Source organism: Brassica rapa, chromosome A05 (assembly GCF_000309985.2).
Source record: "Brassica rapa cultivar Chiifu-401-42 chromosome A05, CAAS_Brap_v3.01, whole genome shotgun sequence".
Classification (NCBI taxonomy): Eukaryota; Viridiplantae; Streptophyta; class Magnoliopsida; order Brassicales; family Brassicaceae; genus Brassica; species Brassica rapa.
This window is the reverse complement of record NC_024799.2, coordinates 3395575-3417700: the sequence shown is the minus strand read 5'-3', so window position 1 is coordinate 3417700 and position 22126 is coordinate 3395575. Positions and strand designations below refer to the sequence as shown.

The 22126-nt window shown below is 35.4% G+C and overlaps 3 protein-coding genes and 1 non-coding gene across 4 annotated transcripts; 2 read left to right on the top strand and 2 right to left on the bottom strand.

The window, feature by feature from the left end:
* Nucleotides 1-4837: 4837 nt before the first annotated feature.
* Nucleotides 4838-4964, top strand: MIR160A (microRNA MIR160a). Its single transcript, NR_120803.1, has one exon. It is a non-coding gene; the product is annotated as a microRNA MIR160a (primary transcript).
* Nucleotides 4965-9654: 4690 nt separating this feature from the next.
* LOC103867059 (protein NUCLEAR FUSION DEFECTIVE 4) lies at nt 9655-14042 on the bottom strand. Its single transcript, XM_009145088.3, has 2 exons — nt 12562-14042; nt 9655-12222 (listed from the first exon to the last, which is right to left on the bottom strand). Exons 1-2 carry the CDS (start codon nt 13091-13093, stop codon nt 10988-10990), a joined length of 1767 nt encoding a protein of 588 aa, XP_009143336.1. The 5' UTR covers nt 13094-14042; the 3' UTR covers nt 9655-10987.
* Nucleotides 14043-14335: 293 nt separating this feature from the next.
* Nucleotides 14336-19477, bottom strand: LOC103867058 (patatin-like protein 6). Its single transcript, XM_009145087.3, has 2 exons — nt 15087-19477; nt 14336-14873 (listed from the first exon to the last, which is right to left on the bottom strand). The coding sequence occupies exons 1-2, from the start codon at nt 16239-16241 to the stop codon at nt 14565-14567; spliced, it is 1464 nt and encodes a 487-aa protein (XP_009143335.2). The 5' UTR covers nt 16242-19477; the 3' UTR covers nt 14336-14564.
* A 1211-nt stretch (nt 19478-20688) lies between these two features.
* Nucleotides 20689-22121, top strand: LOC103867057 (probable adenylate kinase 6, chloroplastic). The gene is made up of 4 exons (XM_009145086.3): nt 20689-21104; nt 21212-21352; nt 21424-21696; nt 21772-22121. Exons 1-4 carry the CDS (start codon nt 20754-20756, stop codon nt 21907-21909), a joined length of 903 nt encoding a protein of 300 aa, XP_009143334.1. The 5' UTR covers nt 20689-20753; the 3' UTR covers nt 21910-22121.
* Nucleotides 22122-22126: the final 5 nt, after the last annotated feature.

Below are 22126 nucleotides of genomic sequence, written 5' to 3'. Positions count from 1 at the left end.
ATTAAAAATGAAAGAAGAAAGATCTCACAATTAAACTCAACATATTAAGGGGGCGACTGGTTTTCCCGCTACCACCCGCAAACGCAGCTTTTGCGGTTGGTAGCGGTTGTCGGCGGTTTGCAACAATCACTCAAATCGATCTAAACCGCTTCAAACCGCTTCAAACCGCTCCGAATCTCATAAATTCAAAAGCTGGCTCCAGCTAGCGTTTGCGGTTGCGGACGGTTGCGGGAGGGTAAAATTTTTTTTTTTTTTAAAACAATATATATACAAAAGTAAAAATATTTAATAAAAATTTTAAAATTGAAATTATGAAAATATTAAAATATATCTATTATATTTTAATTAATATTATAAAATTTATAGTAAAACAATTTCAATAAATTTTCAAAAATTAAAATTATAACTTTCTAAATATAAATTTTATATTTATTATAATTTTTTAATTTTTGATATTTTTATAATTATATTAAATGTAAATATTGTTAATTTATTATTTGACTGTTACCGCATTAGGTAGTTAACCAGTCATAAGTCACCCGCAAACGCACCAATTTTTAACCGCAATACCAGTCGTACAAATCTCTTAAAACCGGTAGAAACCGCAACCGCCCGCATCAACAAACTCCCGCAACCGCAACCGCAACCGTTGCGTTTGAACCAGTCAGGCCCTAAATGACGTTTCCGAGTTTGGGTAAAAAGTCATCCAAGTAAAGGTTAGGGATGTCACGATTATGGTAGAAATTAACTTGGTTTAAGGACAATTCAATTTTCAATTTGATCTTAAAACAATGTATTTTGGGACTACAAATTATATACTCCATTTGTTTTCATTTATATTACGTTCTACTACTTTGCACATGAATTAAGGAAGTTAACACAATACCTATTTTAACCCTTTTCATTAATGTTAAATTAATTATTTTGACTGAATTTGTTTGATAATTATAAGGGTAGAAAAAGTCACAAAGTGTTATTTTCTGCATTGACAAATGTCAAATACTTTGACACAAATTCTTTTTTTGTAGAGCGTCAAATAAAAGAGAACGGATGGAGTATTAAATGTATAGGGTGTGGATTATTAGTTGGTAACTAGTTTGCTAATTATGATGATTATCCTGTCTTGAACAGTTAATTACATCGCGTATGTTTTTAGAGATTAACTAATGCGTGGACCACCAAACTGCTCCCACCAGTTTTTGTTTTTATGGAGAGATTTAATTATACCACCAATCTTATCTGTGGCTCCACTTTCATACAAGCCTGAGAACTCAATTAAGATCGATAATCTGATGAATATCACTGACTTTAAATATATATTAGTTTGATCAATTATGAAGCCCATTCGAGGGAGCTTCAAAATTATGTTTCATTAAACTTAAACTTTGGCATGTATGACTCAGTGCCGGTCCAATATTTTCATTTTTTTCTTGATGCCCTAAGCTCATTTAAAATTTTATGTCTTTGTTATTCATGTAAAAAAAAAATTATGCCCTATATACAACTAAATTTTTCGCTTAAAATATGATGCCCTAAGCGGTCAGTATGAGCTGAATTCTCTAATAATCTATAGAGACTCTAGGGAAGCACATGGTGGTAACTTTAGCGAACTGTAGAACAAGTATAAATAACTTTGTTGCTTGTTAGTTTGTTACATTAGTATGTTTCTTATGTGGCGTTTGTGAGATTGAGGGTATGACTGGTTTTCCCTCTACCACCCGCAAACGCAGCTTTTGCGGTTGGTAGCGGTTGCTGGCGTTTTGCAACAATCACTCAAACCTCTCTAAACTGCTCCAAATCGCTCCAAATCGCTCTGAACTTCATAAATTCAAAAGCTGGTTCCAACTAGCGTTTGCGGTTGCGGGCGTTTGCGGGAGGATAAAAAAAAATTATTTTTTTCCAAAACAATATAAATACAAAAATAAAAAAATTCAATAAAAAAATTAAATTGTAATTATAAAAATGCTAAAATATATCAATTAAATTTTAATTAATATTATAAAACTTTAAAATAAAAATATTTTCTATATTTTTAAAAAAATTAAACTATAACTTTCTAAATATAAATTTTATATTTATTATAATATTATTATTTTTGATATTTTTATAATTGTATAAAATGTAAATATTGTTAATTTATTATTTAACTGCTGCTGCATTTGGTAGTTAACCAGTCATAAGTATCCCGCAAACGCACAAATTTATAACCGCAGAACCAGTCGTACAAATCTCTTAAAACCGCTAGAAACCGCAACCACCCGCATCCGCAAACTCCCGCAACCGCAACCGCAACCGCTGCGGTTAAACCAGTCAGACCCTGAGTCTTTTGTAATGTTTACCCTTCATTTTCGTGTAATGCTTCCTCGAATAGAATATGAAACCGTTAATATTAATTTTGGTTAAGAAAATCGTCAGGGATAACTAATGCTTACCATGTAATTACATTCATTGTTGCTCTTTGAAACATTGCTATTTTTACTTCGACTGTTAGGTCCTTAATATTACCTACTATTATCTCCAATAACTTGGGTTCATTATGCTACCTATATAAGACTCTTATATCAAGAACACACACAGTGAAACGTGGTTATCCCATTTGTCTATGGCTATATGCGTTTGATTGTAAACACATTTTATAAGTATTCCACTGTGGTTATATACCCTTTTGGTGAATTGTTCTCTAAATTCGATTGATGCTTTTACTATATATCATCATCATTCACATCATATGACATCAACAAATATCTTGGGAACTAGAATATTTTGTGGTTAATTCGCATGAAAATCTAATTTAATATCTAAGTCTTTAGAATGATGTACACACTAGTACAATTGACTTCTAATATGAATGTAACTTTTTTCCATTCCCTTTTGTTTGAATGCAACTTATTTACTAGAACCAAATATTTGAGAAAATAGATTCACAGAATTCAACCGATGCAGATGGTCCACAAACTTACAATTATTTATTCCATAGATCGTGTGAGCGAATATATCTACGTACAACCCACAAAGAAGCATACAAGAAATATGAAAATATATAATTAAGGGTATTTGCGCATGCATATATATATTTATAAAGACATGTGATAATTGGTGGGTAGACAAAAGTACAGCAAAGATTAGGTAGTAAACACTATGGATTGTTCCTTAGCCTAAACAGAAGAGTCAAAGAGAGAATCTTAGGTTAAAGTTTAAACAATTATTTTCCTTCCCTCCATACTTTCTTGAAGGCAATATGTCAGTGTATATATTTTTAGTAGTATAAAAACTACTCGTATTAATTAGTTGCAAGATTATGGGTCATGGTTTGTTGTTACATTATTATAGTGGACAACTGATATAAAGCGCACCATATATTTCCCGGTTAATAAAACCATCTTCAATTCACCTCTATTTTCATCTCTATATTTTTTTCTAAAATAAAAAATCTCTATTATAGAAGTGAATTTGCTCAAATATATGTATTTATAATAGATTTTCTCTATTTAAAGAAGAAAATATAGAGATATGTTATTTTCACTTCTAAATATAAAGGCAAAAATAACATTCTTCTATATTTTTTTCTAAAATAGATAAAATTTATTATAAAATCATATATTTGAGCAAATTCACTTCTAAAATTTATTATAAAATCATATATTTGAGCAAATTCACTTCTATAATAGAAATCTCTATTTTAGAAAAAAAATATATAAAGACATACATTGGAGATATTCTATAGCCCTTTAAATGTGAAAAAACAATATGCATAGGACCAATATGTGAAAGACATGTATATAGAAGAGATATCAAATAACAAAATGAATTTATATTCAGAATTGAAATGATAATAATAAAAATTGGAGTGTGGAGAAATATGGAGGAGATGGAGGAATCCATGTGTATCCAAGCACTTGCAGACAAAATGAGCTTCAGAGAAGAGAAAAGCAACATTAGCTTTTTTAAGACCACCAGACTCAGAAAAGGAGATTTCAAACCCACTCTCTCCTCTTTTAGGGTTCTTAATAATTTTCTCTCTCTCCTCTCCCTTTAATTATGTCCTTCTCACTTAATCATACCCACCACCATGATGATATCTCTCATGCTCATGCATGTGTGATCTGGATGGTGATGTGTATGGATGTCTATATTTAGTGAGGTGGTGAGAGGATGAGACGCAAAAGCAACCCCACAAGTAATCCTTGTTTCACTCTCAAAAGACTAAACAAATTAACCAAAAAGAAATATTTTTGCCCTAAGTTTAGCTTTTTGCCTTTACCCCTTCTTTCTTGCCATTTCCTTAGGGTTTCTTGTGGGTCTTTCTTTTTCCCTTTGTTCCTTTTTAATCTTTTTTCATGTGTTATTTTTATTTTTTTGACCCAAACACCGCTCCTTTAATTTGTTTGCCTCTTGTCTACACATATGTATGTGTACATCTGCATAACATGCATGTGTACCTCTCTCATCCCATCCTTAATTGTTTTATATAAACCATTTCTCCTCCTCTCTCAATCACCTTCAGTATCTCTCTGTTTCTCTGGATCACCAATCTCACTCCCCATTTGGTTTGTTGATTCTCATCTTCTTTTTTGTCTTTTCGGCAAATACTCATTTAGGTCTTCAAGAACAGTAACCTCATAGAGAGAGAGAACAAAGAATTTCTTCAATTCCATTTTAGTACATTCAAATCTCGATCTATGCTTTAGATTGCTTCTATTCCTTCATATTTATTACTTATTGTTTATGCATGTCCAGGTGTAGATCTAGATAACTTACCGTAAATAGATCCAGGTTTGGGAAATTAGTTTCAATACATAATAGCATTTATATGCATCAGGACACATACATAGATGCATATGTGTAGTTGTATAAGATGTGTATGCCTGGCTCCCTGTATGCCATCCTCTAAGCTCATCGACCATTGATGACCTCCGTGAATGGCGTATGAGGAGCCATGCATATTTTCATATACATTTACATACGTTTTCTAGCTATTTTATGGTACCAGTTAAATTTTCACACACGATTCTAATTATGTTATGGTACCCGTTAAGTTGTGTTGAGCTTGTTATCCATCATGTGTGGAAGATTAGAAGGTACTTCACTAAACCATATACATACTTCTTCCTGTGGTCTCCAATAGATTCCACTGATAGATATTTTGTTGAGCTCTGATTCCGTTCTTGTCTTTAGTTTCGTATTTTCCTAGTACAATTTTATGTCATGTCGTCACAGCACTTCTTACGAGGACTCCTTCTGCGTTCACATCGACGTAGCTCCTTGTTTTTTTCTCAAGGAAATGGTTAATTATTTCGATAGCTGATTATTACATTCCCGTGCGGTTCAGATTCTTTTGTGTCGTTTCAATCATATCGATCTTATAAATTTGTTATTATATGTATATAACTTGTGAGCTCCCCTTATAATTTGTTCTTCTTTTTTATTGTTCTTGTAAATCCTTATAACGTTTTCTGTATTTTATTAAAAATTGTGTTATCAATCGCACAACTGTCTACACATGCGGTAATTACATCACACATTTCTGATTTATTGCAGCAATGATTGCATCTGGTGTCTTGATCTCACATTGAAAGTTACCACATACTGTAGTACAGTAGTGTTATTTAGTATTTTTTTTTAAAAAGAAGGCATGTAGTTCTGTAATAAAGATATACACAAATTAGGTATGAGAGGTTACATAACCGAAGCTCAAGAATTTGAGATTTGAGTACCGATGGAGTACCTAATTTAATGTATATTTAATTACTCTATTTATTAAAAATATGTTGCTCTATTTTTTTCTTGAAATAGAATAATTCTATAATATAATTAAATTCTAATCTAATGATATATATATATATATATATATATATTTTATAATGAAAAATAGAATGATGAACAAAAAATAAAAAATTACTCTATTTATAAAACAAATCTATTTTTACTTTATTAATAAATAAAAAATAGAATAATATTCAAACATTTTTGCTCTAAACTTTATTTTATAATGAAAAATATAATGGGCTAAAGATGCTCCATTCTTCCCAAAATATTGTTAATCACAACAATATTTATAATCCGGGATCCACTGAAGCTATTTGAACAAATTCATATACTCTTTTTAGTCTTTAATTTTTTCAACGATTAATATATTGCCAAAATTAAACTTTTCAAGAATCATTCATCTTTTGGATATCTTATTACAGTTAAAAAATTGTAAGAGAGCTTCGGTGAATGATACAAGCATTTATAAGGAGACTTCACTAATAGTCGTTTGTTTTGATCTACAGCCGACATTTAATTCTCTATCTAACTAACTGTACATGATAACATCTGAAATAATAAGTACCAAAGATCAAATGTTATTAAATTCTAGGAGAAACCCTAGGAAAAGGTGAGCCAGAGATGCCTGTAATTATTCCAAGCAACCTTCCAACCACGCGTGAGTTTGACACAATCAAACATGACCATGTTTGTAGACTAACCTTTTTTCTGAGGGGTGCAAATGTTAAGTTTTTTTTTTTTTTTTGTAAACTAAGTTTTCTCTTTCTTTCTGTCTCATTTTAGGTAAATCTATCAATTCTAATATAGCAATGTATATATATATATATATATACACATATGTTCGTTCATAGAATGTAAATAAAACTCAAGAAAAAGAATCACTTAAAATTTTATATGTACCAACTATAATACTCTCTCTAGTCTCAATTATTTATTTATTTGATTCCGCCAGTTAGTCACTCAAATATTCGTCAGATAGACGTGTAGCATATCGCTTCACTGAGTATTTATTCATTCGTTTTAATGCCTTCCTCAAAAGAAAAAAACATTTGAATGCCCTTCCTCAAAAAAAAAACATCTATTTCATTTTACAAAATTTTACACGTAGGGAGTCTGATATTGGGACTACAAATCATGGGTGACAAGGTAATGATGAGAGAAAAATAGAAAGAATAATTCTTTTTTGTGTTTTTGCTTTGGGAATCAGCTTTTTCTTCTTCTTTTTTCTATAATCAACAATATTTCTAGTAATCACTAAAGAAAATGTGTTTATAATAATATGATAAGGGTTGGACCACGCTAGTCCCTATACGTCTTGTGATTGGACATTAGGGAATGATGAATGTATTTTCAAATACTATATCAGTCAAAGTAGGTCAACAAAGAGTTTCAACAACCGAGAGCCACGCCTCAGCTTTTCTAACAAAAGTTAATCACATTTCCACTTTTCAATAATTCGAATACTAATTATATAATTAGATAGTTGTTGAGCTATATGTTGTATTTTACAAACAAGACTGATGTTACCTCTTGATCATGTGTCCATTTTTCTACCGTATATTTAAATCATATTAGTATGTACTATAAAGTGATGTCAATTGGTCTAGTACCTTGTTATAAAACGCGGCCGACTTGCCTGTTTAATCACCGTTTAAACGCTATTCGGTAAGGAGCCATGGCGATTTGGTCCGATTCGCTTAAAAACTCGGTTCCTTAGCAAAAAAAAAATCTTTTTTAGAAATTTTATGCTCATAATCTTGTGATTCGGTAAAAATCTGGCATAATCGGGTCAAAAATCATTGAAAACGGTTGAAAATAAATGAATAACAAGGGTAGAACGGGGAACTTAGGGTTTCTGGTTCGACAGGCGAGAGGAAGAAGACAAGAACGTTTTAGTAATTTGTGTTCACTAAAGAAAAAGGTAAACAAAAACAGCAAAAAAGCTCTCATCCTCACTCGAACCCGAGTTATGACACTAATAATTGATAAATGTATACATATAACTATATATATAACAATAACACACAAAACTAATCCCCGATTAATCTCCGATTGAAGATTAATCTTCAATTTTTCTACAACTCGCTAGGTCCAACCCGAACGTACGCACAGCGCCTAGCGAGTTTCCGAAAAGGGGTCTAGTGTGTGGTTCGGTCCGATAAATTTTCAGTCCATATTTAAAGAAAAATTAGAAAACTTTGTATGTAATCCGTTTAAAAGTTAGGGAATTCTTCTTTGGTTGTTATTATAATAGTTATACATAAAGGATTTTTAAGCTCATTATCTAATCACATTACTTAAAATTCAACATATATATTATCACTTTTTAAGCTTTTAGAACATTTATGTTATTCCACTTAGTCGCAGTTGTAGTTATGCCAGCTCACCTCTAGAGATACTTGTGTTCGATTCATGCTGAGTTAGCAATCAGTCCAATGGACGTTTGCTAGGGTTTTCAAAGGATATTATAAATAATTCTAGAATTTTACTTTACTTTCCAAAAATAAATGTTGATGTGATGCATTTTATGGCACTTTGATTTCACAGTGAAACTGCAATCATGTGCATTGCGAGATGCGATTGATTCTTTCAGAGAGTTCAATCAAACGATCCAAATTTCAAAAACAAAATGAGAGTTATATTCTCTTGGTTTTCAACCGGTTAATGTTGAGTTATATATTCTATGGTTAAAGACAAATTTGGTTCAACAAGATTGAGTTTTCATTGTGAGTGTAAGTAGAAAGCTAATTAAGGATGTCTAAACTACATATTGCATTACTTATATAATGCAACAGAATTGTCATTTCGTAATAGAGACCATACGAAACTGCGATTAGATGAACTAACAACTATAATGTGGTTCGTTCGTTGAACTCCGATTGGTAATCGTTCATCCTTGGGAGTAACGTAATTAGTTTTTGTTTGGTTAACGGACATCCTCTAAATATCCACACAAGATCCAAACCGATCCACAGCTCGACTATGTTTACTTGTTGATTATAATGAAGAAGGAGACTTTGAACATAGCATGAAACTGATTATACTACTAAAGGATACTTTATGATACAATTGACAGATCTGTCGTTTTATTATTTTGATTAACCAATTATTTTGACGTAGGAAACAAAACAATATATGATATATGGTTGCAGAATTGACTCTTTTGACCGCGACTTGTATCCAATCGGACAAAGCTTTGTAGATCAACCAGCAGCTACCGCCAGGAAAACACATTAGTCCTGTTCTTTTTGGAGACGCAGCGGCAGCGTCCGCGTTTCAACAATATAAAGCAAATAACTATCATCATCATCTAATTGATGACGCTGGGTTTTGTAAGAACAACCGCTTCCTCCGTATTTTCCAGTTGCTGCGTCAAGTTCAACCCAGAAAATACGACGCTCGAAATTTCAGCGGCAGCGGTGATTCCGTTTTTATATCTCGGATTGTCCGTTGCGTCTGTTTTTAATCAGAAGATCAAAAGAATATCCTCCTGCCCTAGCTTTATTTTCTGCCGCTGCCGCTAGTTTTGGCGTTTATAAAACGAACATGCCTATTGTAATCGGTAGCTTGTCACTCTATGATTTATAACAAATCCTATAGCCAACCACACTAACAACCAGCTGACTGGGCCTTGAGTACAAACGGGTGAAACCCATGCTTACGGCCTTTTATTTTGTAAGATGAATTTCAGCTCCGAATTTCTAAAATATTTTGTTAGCTTAGAGGTAATTTAAATATTTTTGAATCTAAGAGATGTCAAGTTCCAATTTTGAAGCCGACCAAAAGAAGTTTTAATTTTGAAATAATACTCTTTTTAGCTTGCAGCCTTATATAATACTATAACTTAGGACCCGCTCTGCAACAAGTCACCATATTTTTAATAGGAGATTTTTTACTACTATCTCTCCACTATATAGGAGAAAGGCAAAACAAATTCTACAGAATCGCACAATCTTTCACTAATAAAGACACCAAGACTTTATCTCTGATATCATGTCTTTCTTCCTTCCACCTTCAACTAATGTTGGGTGGTAATTTAGGAAAACAACGTATAAAATATGGTACTTTGATTAAGTGGGTGGTGATATGATGGTTTTTTGTCATCTGAAAATTATATTAAACGGATTGGATGCAAAGTTTACACATGTAAGTCGGCAATGAATATACTCCGTCAAGAACCATAAGCCGGCGAGGTTTACATTACCTCCCGGAGACTAGAAAGGAAAAAACATAAATTATCTGAACTTGAAATAATCTATGGAAGAAACAGGTGATGTTTACACCTCAAACATGCTATTTTTATAAACTAACCCATCGAGAGATATTATGTGGAAGTTCATAATTTATACTGTTTATAATGAAAAGTTCTTTGATATATGTTTACACTCTTTTAAGACATAGGTTTCTAAGCTCAGTTATTTTCTTTTAGATAGAATATCTTCGAACGAAAGTTGAACTATGACTCGATAAACATTTACTAGATAATCTAAGAGTTTCATCCACTCGGTTAATTCTTTGTACTTTTGATGTTTTATTTCCCTATAAATAGTTTTGGTCATCCTAAACTAATATTTCGAGACGACTTTTTAACAGTTTGTTGCTTTGTCTTTTTTTGATTCTTCATCCACTACATAATTGCATATCCACTACAGGAGCGTGAAACAATTGACGAGTGTATCTTTTTAAATCTAGTACTACCCACTAACTTCAAGTTTGAGACTTTAATTTTCTAATACTGTATATGTATATTCCTAAATGTTGCACGTTTTCAAAACAATTTGCTTGTTCTTAAACGCGTTTAACATTTCAACTTTCCACGTATCATTGTGACGCACTCATTCTATATTCACATTACGGAAGATGTAGACCGACATGAAAGTCCAAGTCACCAACACATGTGAGCCAACTTTTCTCACTTGCAATAGTTTAGTTCTTTATCTTTTAATGATTTATTCAAAGCACTCCCTTGTGGCCTCATAAAATCACAAGTCCAACTCATTAGTTGACTCATGATGACCCTTACCTATCTCCAAACTTTAACCTTTCACTACTTTCCAAGACTCCAAAAACACAACGATTAAAACATCAAATAAAGTATAGTAGCTCTAAAAGAAGGGTGTGAACGTGTGATGGACCAAGGACACGGAACATATAATTTGTTTACAAAATACTTCACGCTATATTCTTGTTTAGTATATTTCGCACCATCTACTAAGCAACTCTACCCCCCTTTGCCAACAACTTTGCCACTATCATTACCATTCTCTACCGCCGTCGATCTTGCCGGAACAGGCGGGGCCATCTCCATCTCAGTCGCCAACGCTTTTTCTCTAAACCTTTTGTAGATATCGCTCTTGTAAAACTTCTTGGTCCGGACCACCAAAATCATCGAGACAAACACACCAAACAAAGTTACCAAGGTAATTATAATAAATGACAACTTAAAACACGCCGTGCCCATGCAGCTAAGATCTTGCCCCTCCTTTCTCACTATCCCTAATGCTTTATGTTGCTTCTCCGCCTCCTTGTCGTATAAATACCCCGCGACCCGAACGTTTAGCAAATAAGCCCCGATCGGGCTTGCGACCGACCCAAAGTTAATCAACGTAGAGTAGTATTTAAGCCCAAACACCTCGGAGATTATAGCAAATAGAAGCGGCCATTGCGCACCAAAACAAAACCCTATGATGACCGATGCCACGTAGAGTCCGCCAGGGACGTTAAAAGCGATTAGGAGGTGACCGGTGCATGAGAAGAGGAGGATCATTGTGAGCATTATAGGCCTAGGGAACTTGTATTTGATCAAGAAAATCTCTGAGAGTACACCTGAAGTCACACGACCGAAGTAGTTCCATATGCTTACTAGTGACACAAACGTGCTCACGCTTCTCTTTGGATAACCCAATGAACCACCTATTTGACCCAAGTTGTCTATAGCCGTCAGCGTCCCTCCCGCACCACATATGGTCGCTAAGAATAATATCAACATGTCGAAGCTAAACAACGCTTGCAAGATCGTATAGTCATCTCCTCTCTCCGGTGGACTAAATATAGTCGTCCAACACGACGCCGTTTTAACACGCTCCACTTTCGTTGACCTTTCGTTATCATCTTTGACCTCTAATGAAACTAAACTTGCTTTCTCCGTGACGATATTGATTGGTGCTGGATCATTTAAGGCGACTTGTTTATCTTTCCAGAGCTTCCTTTCTTCCAAGACGACTACTATGATCGGTAGAAGTAGCAAGACGATCACCACGGCGGCACTGCCTCCAAACTCACTTCTTGTAAAGCCGGAGAGTTTGTCAGTGATGATGACCACCATGAGAAACGTCGCTAGCCCGAACGATATGTAGAGGAAGTTATAAAACACCTTTAGCTCATTCGTCTGTCTCACCACTTTCATGTTCCTTACCGTCCACAAGAAAGCAAACGAGATTGCTGCAGGTAACCAACCTTCATACACAATTATACACAATTAGTTACAAAAAGATTTTTCAAAAACAATTTTTGTAAGTCAATAATAATGTTTTCCATCCAAGATTTCATTCACTAGTAAGATAGTCAATAATAATGTTTTTATCACTGTTCTAAAAATCGGTTTAGTCCTAACAACCCACTTAGGCAATTCAGTTACAAAAAGATTTTTCTAAAAGATTTGTTTTTTTTTTTTAAATCGAGATCATACTATATCAAATGGAATAATCAAGATTCATATAATAATAGCATTGACCTCTGTTTTTCTCTGTTTCTTGTCATTAACCATATAGTTTTTTATTTAATTTTTATACTTACCAATCATCAGTATTAGAGATTTGGTGTCGTCGCCATAAAAGGCATGGTAGAGCTGTGTAAAAATAGCACCACTAAGACCAACATATCCCTTGAGAATCCCCAAGACAAAACCACGTGACTCTGGGAAGTTCTTGACACATGTGACGATGGATCCGGTATTAGCGAAAGACTGAGAGTTAGCTCCAACGCATATATAGAGACACATGTGCCAAACTTTAGGCTTCGAGATCCGTTTTGTAACGGCAAGCCAGATCATGAAATAGCCGAAGAAGTTAAGTATAGCTCCGATTATGAGAGTGAACCAAGGAGGAGACACCTCGTTGAGTAGACCCGCGATGATACCGACGTTGGCTCCAAGATCTTTGAAGAAACTGAGGAGGTTAAGAGTGGTTTGGTCGTAGCCTAAGGCTGTCTTGATATCACCTGAGTAGAGACCGAACATATAAGTGGCTCCAGCCGCCGACATGATTAAGAGACTCGCGAAGAACATAAACCATCTTCCTGTTAGGATTTGGATGGCTAAGCTCTTCATTTTATGTTGATTTGGTACTAAGAGAGAGGTATGTGTGAGAGAGGGATGTTTTTAAGGTGGTGTTCTGGTTGGAATATATTGGCCACGAAGTGTGTGTGAAAAGGAGCTAGTGAGAGAGAAGAGATAGAGAGAGAGATCGAAGACCTTTGTTGTTGACTTTGGCTTGGATAGTGATTTAGAGTAAGCGAAGGGAAGGTTGGAGTTAGAAGCTATATATGCTTTATCCTTTTACAAATATGTAGATTTTATATTACAGAAAATGGTAATAAATCCAATGCATTGAGTGGATGATTTTCCTGGTAATGAATACCATAAATGAGGACCGTTACAAAAGATGAATAAAATAAACTATATATTAATAAAATATTAGTGTGGGTATTTTAAATTGCTACAATTATTTCAAAATATCTAAAATAACTTTCTAGTAATTTTGAGATATCCTCAGACAAATATAAATATTTATGCATACTTACATGAAAAAGGTTTTCTTAAAAACTCTATTTAAAGGTTCTTGACATATAAAAATCTCATAAAAGGTACAGAAAATCTATATAGAAGTAACTAACTATCTCAAATGTTCAAAACTTCACCGAAAATATCTCAAATATAATAAATTAATTTTCAACATTTGAGATACCATATAACTACTTTTTATATTTTTATGAGACATCCATACTTGAGATTCTTTCAATGAAGTTGTTTTAAGGTTGAAAATTTCACTAAAGATGTTTTTGAAAACAGGACGTAGACAAATTTGAAAAGATTTTGACTATGGTAGCATGGAGAAGAAAAGAGGGATAAGAATTAAATTTGTGGTGTCATAAACATAATATATTCATAAAGATTTATCCATATTAGGTGGGTGGACCGTGGACTACATTGGAAGGGATCCCTGGTATGTGTGCAGTATAACTATTTGAACTCCATATATTTGACAAACGTTCATATTGCAAACTAGAGTATTTTTCCAGTAAACATAGTAAACTGAATTGAGTAATATTGTGTCGGTCACTTGAGTCCTAAGACCGACAAGAAGACGTGCTGCTTTATAAATCTATAACGTTCCCAGCACCATGACTTCGGTCTATGCACACGCACAAGAATGACAGCACTTGTTTTCTTATTGCCCTTGGAACCGTTCCAATTTGGACCAACAAAGTAATTATAAAAAAACCAAGAAAATGACTTCTTTAGTGAGCCCCCAATGAGTATGATTTCATAACAGCTTCTTGAAACGTTATATTCACCACGCTCCCAAGTTCACATCTCTGAGCTTACGTTACATCAAATCATTACAAAAAGATATCTCATCTCCAATCAAATTAAGCAAAAATCACACACCTCTTAGGATAATACTACTGGAATGGACGAGAATGAAACCTTTTCGAAGAAGATGTTTCGCTTTCTGCTCGGAACTCAAAAGTCAAAACATTAATCTATACAAATTAAGAAAAGAAGATGAACAATATCTTCAAAACATACAATCAATATCCTTGAAGATTGTCTTCTGAACAGTTCTTCTGTCGCTTGATTGCTTGAACGCTACAGTGGGAGCAATTCTGCAACTCCTCCTCTGGTGTTCAAGTACGAGCTCACCAGCTAACCAATCCAGCTTCTCGAAATTGCTTTCTTCACTGATTTTTTTACCACTAAACATAACCGATTCCACGTTCTTCTGTTTCAACATCTCTTCAGCTACTCCCACAAGCATATTCACATTGCTTGTACTAGCGTCCGTGTCTATGTCTGGTCTACACGGACCAAAGCTTGACCCATCCGCCTATTAAAATCACACGAATAATGAATCTAGTATTAATTTACAAAGGATTTTAGTTAATTTTTAAACAAACTTGAATGCTTATATTTATGTAAATTATCTTTTTAAATTTATGGACTATAAACTAATGTTTAACTTGACTATACTCATGAACGGCTCTGGTTACAATAACCACTTTTCAATGACATGAATTACAATTACCACATAAGCTTTTACCTGAATACGAACGTAGTTACTCCTCCTACACTGACCAAACGCCATGGAAACAGCCTGGTCCACAGTATCGGCCGCACCATCAGCAGATATCCGAACCGCGGGTCGAGCCCATTGCTTAGCCTTCCACTTCATAACCTGATCACATTCATACTTGACATCCACCAACTGTCCCGTACCAAGAGACAGCACAAGCAAATCCTCAACGCCTCTAACGAAAGGAAACTCCTCCTTGTTATGCAACACATGAGTGATCGCAGCAGCAGTCGGATTACTCATCGCTAACCCACCATCAACCGCAACGCAACGCGTTTTACCATCCACCGATCTCATCTCCACAGGCTCAAACACTCCCGGCTCGGCCCACGTGGCTCTACAAACCTCCCACAGCTTGAAATCGTAGCCGTCCGTTTCCAACGCGTCGGCGCGCGAGAAAAGGAACGGTGCGGAGCTAGTGAGGTCGTAACAAGGAATCAGAACCGGTTTAAGCGTGTCCTTGAGCGTCATCTCAGCGAATGACTCCTTCATCGACTTCTCCAGCTTCTTCGAACCCGAACCGGTTTTCATAACCCGGTTTAGTATCCTCCCGGTCCCGGACGCTGGTTTATAAAATCTTTTACCGTTATTCGCTAAAAACCTCCACGTGTCATCCGCGTTAAAGATCGGACGGTCACCGTCGCTCGAAGCGAAAAGCATCGCCGTGAAAACTCCACCGATGCCTGAACCGGAAGCGACGTCGAAGTAGTCGGCGATCCGGGCGTTCGGGTCGCCCGACTTCGATTTCAACGCTTGCTCCAGATAAGCCAAAGCCTTCCCTGGTATGATCCCTCTCATCCCGCCGCCGTCGATGCTCAGAACACAGACTTTGCCTCTCTGGTTCTTGACTGACCCCTGAACGACGCCGTTTAGAGGTTCAGCAACCGTTGTCGGTGACGTTTCTTGCTCGGGGCTCGGATCTTCGTACCCGAAAAGAAACTTACTTTCGAGAATGGAGAAAATCTCGTAGCTGAGCTTATCCGTGTCAATGCTCGGCTCCTGCATATCCGCCGCCGTCACCGCCGTCACTCCGCCGCTGCTCTGTTTTATTAAATGATGCTTAACGGTGGCCGACGGTGATTTTCCGATGGAGTCAACTGGTTTGTTGTGTACTCTTTGCATCGTGATCAAAACAGAGTATATTTAATAATAATCTATTACACACTCTCTCTAGGCATTATCGATAAGACAGAACCGTAAAGACAAATCTAATCTGTCATAAGAACACGAGAAACAGAGAGTATGGACAGTCTCCGTCGTAACAGTTCTTACAGAAGGGAGATGACAAAGTAAAGTAAAAGAGCAATGCTTTTGTTTTTCTTCTTGTCTCTGTCTCTCTCTCTCTCTTTATGGGAGAATGACTCTATCTACATACGCCTTGAGAAGACAAAAAGAGTCAATAAATCACGGAGGAAGAAGCTAGCAAGAACACAGAACCTGCAAAGGATCTATATTTTTAAAGTGTATATCTCTCTCACTACGCGTGGCCTTTATTAACAAAGGAATGAGCCATAAATAATAAAGAACGAGAGCTGCAGTTGCATACGTACGTACGTATAATGTTTTTTAAGTTTCTGTGACAATTATTTAAATGTATTATTATGTTTTATGTACCTGCCAAATATTCCAAAGAATTGAGAATTTGATGTGTGTATTTTTGCTGAAAAGTCATTCTATAATCATGTAATATGGTGGGGATAAGGACGATAAGGTGGCGGTGGTTGTTACATATGAATACAACGACCGATAATACAAATATTTTCTTCATACCATGTATATCATATTATCATCTATATGATTGATGAAGACGATGTATTTCTATATTTATGTACTTAAATATAATTAAAAGACCAATAATGTGCATGTAATCAACTCTCTCATACTTACACGAACAGCAGAGGAAAAATTTCAGTAAGACTTGACCAATAATGTACGGTAAACGTTATATGCGTCTGACTAATATGATTGCTACACTGATCACAGCCAATGATGTCAAAGGTTACATATGTGCTCACAGTCCGAATCAGTAGCAACTCAAATGGATGGAGGAGACTCAAAATAACTAATGTAAAAACTATAAAATCCAAAAAAAACATTAAATAGTATGGATTTTACCTTCAAATGCGTAAAACATTCATTAAATGTGCAGTACGTACTAGGTAGGGTATACCAAAGATACAGACAACAACAAAGTTTCCAAAGCTAAAGACAATAATAGCCAAAGAGTAAATGCCAATGTATAGTACTTGATAAGTTGCCTAGAATTCTTCTTATTAGTGGATCATGTGGTATGATTTGGTCATATCTCAAATTAAATTGGCCACTCTGTTTTTAAGCTATCTTGACAGTGACAATAAATTAAGGTCAATCACGAGCTCTAGTAACTGTGATCTCAGTCACTTGACAATCAAGGAAAACCATGTACATTATGGATATCAATCCTTTTAATTTTGTAATTGTATTTACTCTATATTTCTTTTAGTATCTAACTGTAATCTCATAGTTTTTAGGTAAGCAGGCTTGTGCATCCAGGCATGCATTTTTTTGGCTAGATGAACACAAACCTTCATTTTTTTGTTTTTTATTGGCAGTCTAAAAACAACAAAAGCTTAATCCATAGGAATCTGATACCATGATAACATTTGGCTTGATTTCTTTGACTCTTAGAATTCTACTACTTCTTGTCCATATTATTTCAATTTTCAGTACATAGATATGATCTTAATATTCAAACCTACTCAAAGGGAATCAACTTATGTTCTGACTCCCAATAACATGATTACATGAATAAGCTTCAAGATATCAACAAAGTCCTTGCCAACGTCAATGGTCCTAATTAACTAACATTTAAGAATGCCAAAAGAGAAATAAAATGGTCTTCTTTCTCTAAAATTTGATCCAATGTTATAACACATATAAATAACTTAATTAATATCCAGAACTTTGTTCCATATCTAGCCCAAAAGAAAGGAAAAAAAAAACACAATTTTCTGCCATCGATCACGCGAAAAGAATATGAAGCAAAATGATTAAAAATATGTTTAGTGGTGTAATAGGACTCTTGTCGCAACAAGAATCTAGTGAAGAATTCATTCACATGAATTGATCAATGTTCACTAACGTAAGAATAATATATATTCTATAATAATTAATGTACATTTCATTATCAGTTATCTACCAATGTATGTTCTTACGTTAGTGAACTATATAAACAATTCATAATCAAGTGGATAGTATTATAGAGAAACTAAACAGCAATGGTAGTGTATCCCTATAGCTAGTTATATGGTAGAGACATGTGACATTCTCTTATAAACCCAAATTTTTATTTACGAATAATTGTAAATAGGGTTAGAAAAAGTGAGCATTGAAACAAAGTTGGTGAGGTTGGGCACCGACGGGGGTAGAGGTCGACGTCACTGTTGGTCCCCGTAATCTCCGCTCTTTCTTTTGTTCTTACACAAATCCGAACTGTTGATGTTAAGAAAGCTTTTTGAGTCTTTTGATTGTTTGTTCCGCATTTGTCGCTGCTCTCGTGACTACACTTTTGACTTCTTTGCAACAAATTTTACTCTCTTCTTTTTGTCCTTTTTACCATAATTTAAGAAGTGTGTACTTAGCTATCCCGTGATACTTGATCCGTTTCATGTTTGATACGTAGCAATTACATGACAAATACTAAAGACTGAGAATGCCATCTCTTACTTCATCTTATTGTCCTTCTTGACTTCTTCTAACAAGACTCAAAGAGTCAAGTTGGGGTACTATGATTCCGACAAGAATCGACAGGTTTGAAACCAAAAGGACGAAGAAGTAACATAATGGACACTGGAGTGATAAAATTAATCTGACGAACATAAAAGGACCAAAAGGTATAGTACTAGTAAACCTTGTTTTATCCATAAAAGTAATACAACTATGTTTTCATTCTCTTGATAGAAACCTTTTAACTTTCTTTTTGGGCTTCCATGTTATAGGGCTCCAGTGAGTCAGTGTGTGAGAAGAAAGCTACGAATCTACCCATACACTCATCAATTGTGTGATTGCAGTTACGTTACATGTTCTAAGCTTTTCTGCAATCAACCCAGGCACTAAATATAGACCCAAGGAGAACAGGGAAACCCAATTGAGTTATACAAAATGTACTATTGAGATATTTAGATAGAGATAGTCATATGGTTTCCTCAGCTTTTCATACGAAGATGCACTGTCTTTGCTAACTTCCCCTTTAGCATTCGGTTGGTGAGAAAACCTCACATCGAAAATATGAAAGGAATTTAAGTAATGTATAAGGGATTTGGGTCAATTTCACTTATGTCAATTGGTTTTAAGTTGGAAACTTAAGAAACTTGACATGATATCAGAGCGGGCTACCTATTAATCTGGTCCGGAAAGTGGTTCAATCATCCCATTAGCTGATGGTCCATAGAAGTTTCAGTTCCACCGAAATTGCTAGAAAATAAAGCATTTTTCAGAGAAACTATGATGGATTTTATAAGATTAATGGTTATATAGACTTAATTAATATATAAAACACTTGGGTCAATCCACTTATTGTCAATTTTTTGGGCTTCCAACACATTCACCAATTTTACACTATTTTTTCTCCATAAATAGGAAAGACCAAGAAAAAATCTTCCTTGCCTAGCAAAACCAGCAAGAAGTGTCAAATTTGTTTGGGTGGCATCTTCTCTCTGTCTTCTGGCATCTATAACAATATTGATGAGGATGTTACTATCTTCTATTACTCCAACATAGTAGAGCTCCAGAAGAAGTGTTATGGTAATGTGTTTCATGCCTTTAAGTTTCTGTCTGCATTTAATTCGTCCACGGATTTTTCAGGAATGAAAACTTTCAAGAGCCCTTATGTTAGACAGTCTAACTTAGACTAAGAGAACTCTTTATACATCTGATGAAGTAGTGAAGTATGTTTGTCAAAAATCATTGATATCAGCTAAAGTAGAAGGCCTTGAAAAACAGAGAGCATAAGGTAAAAAGAAAAGGTGTCAAATACTGAATAGGAAAAAACATATACAAAAGAGCAAGACAGGAAACAAACAGAGAGGGCAAACCTGAACAGCTGCTTGTATATCTGAGCTTTTGAGCTTGGCAACTGCTTAACTAACAAATTTGCTAAGGTTAACACCTCCCAGATCATCCATGAGCCCTTCACACTTCTCCTCATTGATCAGTTTAATTTCTTGACAACTGTTGTATTGCGCTTGATACTAGAATCCAGAGTCCTAAGATACATTGCAATGCAACATGGAGGCTCTCTCTCTCAAACTACAAGTTCCAAACTAGATTCATCCAAAACCGTTAGCTGCCAAGACTACCGACATAAAGACATAACACGTTTTATTAGATGGTCGTAGAAGAACTCGTCTTTTAGATGATCAAGAAAGACAGTGACGTAAAGACATGACATGTTTGTAAGTCACGAGTCAATAATAAATTAAATAAAAACGAAAACTTTATTACTAACGAGCCAATAATAAATTAAATAAAAATGAAAACTTTACATTTTTTTCCTCTGATCATCAAAGCCTCTCTCTTCCCTTCTTGACCTTGGACGATGCACCCACACACACACACACAAACAAACAATTCATTCTTCTTCTTATTCTCTTCCTCATGGCGGTTGTTCACCGTCTCTTCAGGCTGTTCTCGCCGTTTACGCCGGCAAAGAATAATCTTTCTTCTTTCTTGATCAGGTCTCTGTCTTCTTCTTCTCCCCATGGGCCATCGCTGGACCCTGAGATCGATCTCAAAGAAGCTGCGGCGGAGCTGGAAAAGTCCTCCTCTCCTTCTTCTTCTCCTTCTTGGACCAAAGGAAGAAACTTTCACTGGGTGTTTCTTGGATGTCCCGGTGTTGGTAAAGGCACCTACGCCTCTCGTCTCTCCACCCTCCTCGGCGTTCCTCATATCGCCACCGGTGATCTCGTACGCGAAGAGCTTTCCTCCTCTGGTCTCCTCTCCTCTCAGGTCAGCCAATAATTTCAAATTTAAGATCTTTCTTATTTGTTTATGCAATATGTGTCTGAATAATCTTAGAAACATAATCTTGTTTGTTGTGTCTGAATTGGTGTTAGCTAAAGGAGCTTGTTAACCATGGCAAATTGGTTCCTGATGAATTCATTATAAGCTTGTTATCAAAGCGTCTCGAAGCTGGCAAGGAGAAGGGCGAATCTGGTTACATTCTTGATGGGTTTCCAAGAACCGTGACACAAGCAGTGAGCAGTTTAATTTAGACTATCTTGCAGAGAAGCCTTTTGTCATGACATCCTCTCTGTGTGTCTTGTAGGAAATACTGGAGGGAGTAATTAATGTTGATCTGGTGATCAACCTGAAGCTAAAGGAAGAGGCGTTACTAGCGAAATGTTTAGGGAGAAGGATATGCAGCGAGTGTGGTGAAAACTATAACGTTGCATGCATTGATATCAAAGGTGGTGATGGTGATGATAGAATGTATATGCCTCCGCTTCTTCCTCCACCTAAGTGTGAATCTAAGCTTATTACCCGAGCTGATGACACTGAAGAAGTTGTCAAGGAAAGACTCCGGGTTTACAACAAAATGGTATATGTTCTTCTTTCAAACTTTCGTATAGAATTTAGCAGTTTTTTTTAACATGTTTGTGCTCGTGTCACACAGACTCAACCAGTGGAGGAGTTCTACAGGAAGCGTGGGAAGCTGTTGGAGTTTGAATTACCAGGTGGAATCCCACAGTCATGGCCGAAACTACTTAGAGCGTTACACCTTGAGGATGATAAACAGTCTGCAATAGCCTAGTCTCTCTGTTCCTAGATTCTTTGCTCGAGCAAGCCTACTCGTGCATATGCTTTAAGATAGTGAATAAAAGACATACATGTCCCTATTATTGTGACATCACAAACTAATGCATACATTATATAGTGGAGTTTTTTCTTAGTGTGGATTCTAGTCCACCATAGATTGTTGACAATGATTTTCGTTTAGTCTGAATCAATGCTTATCTTTTGCAATGTTC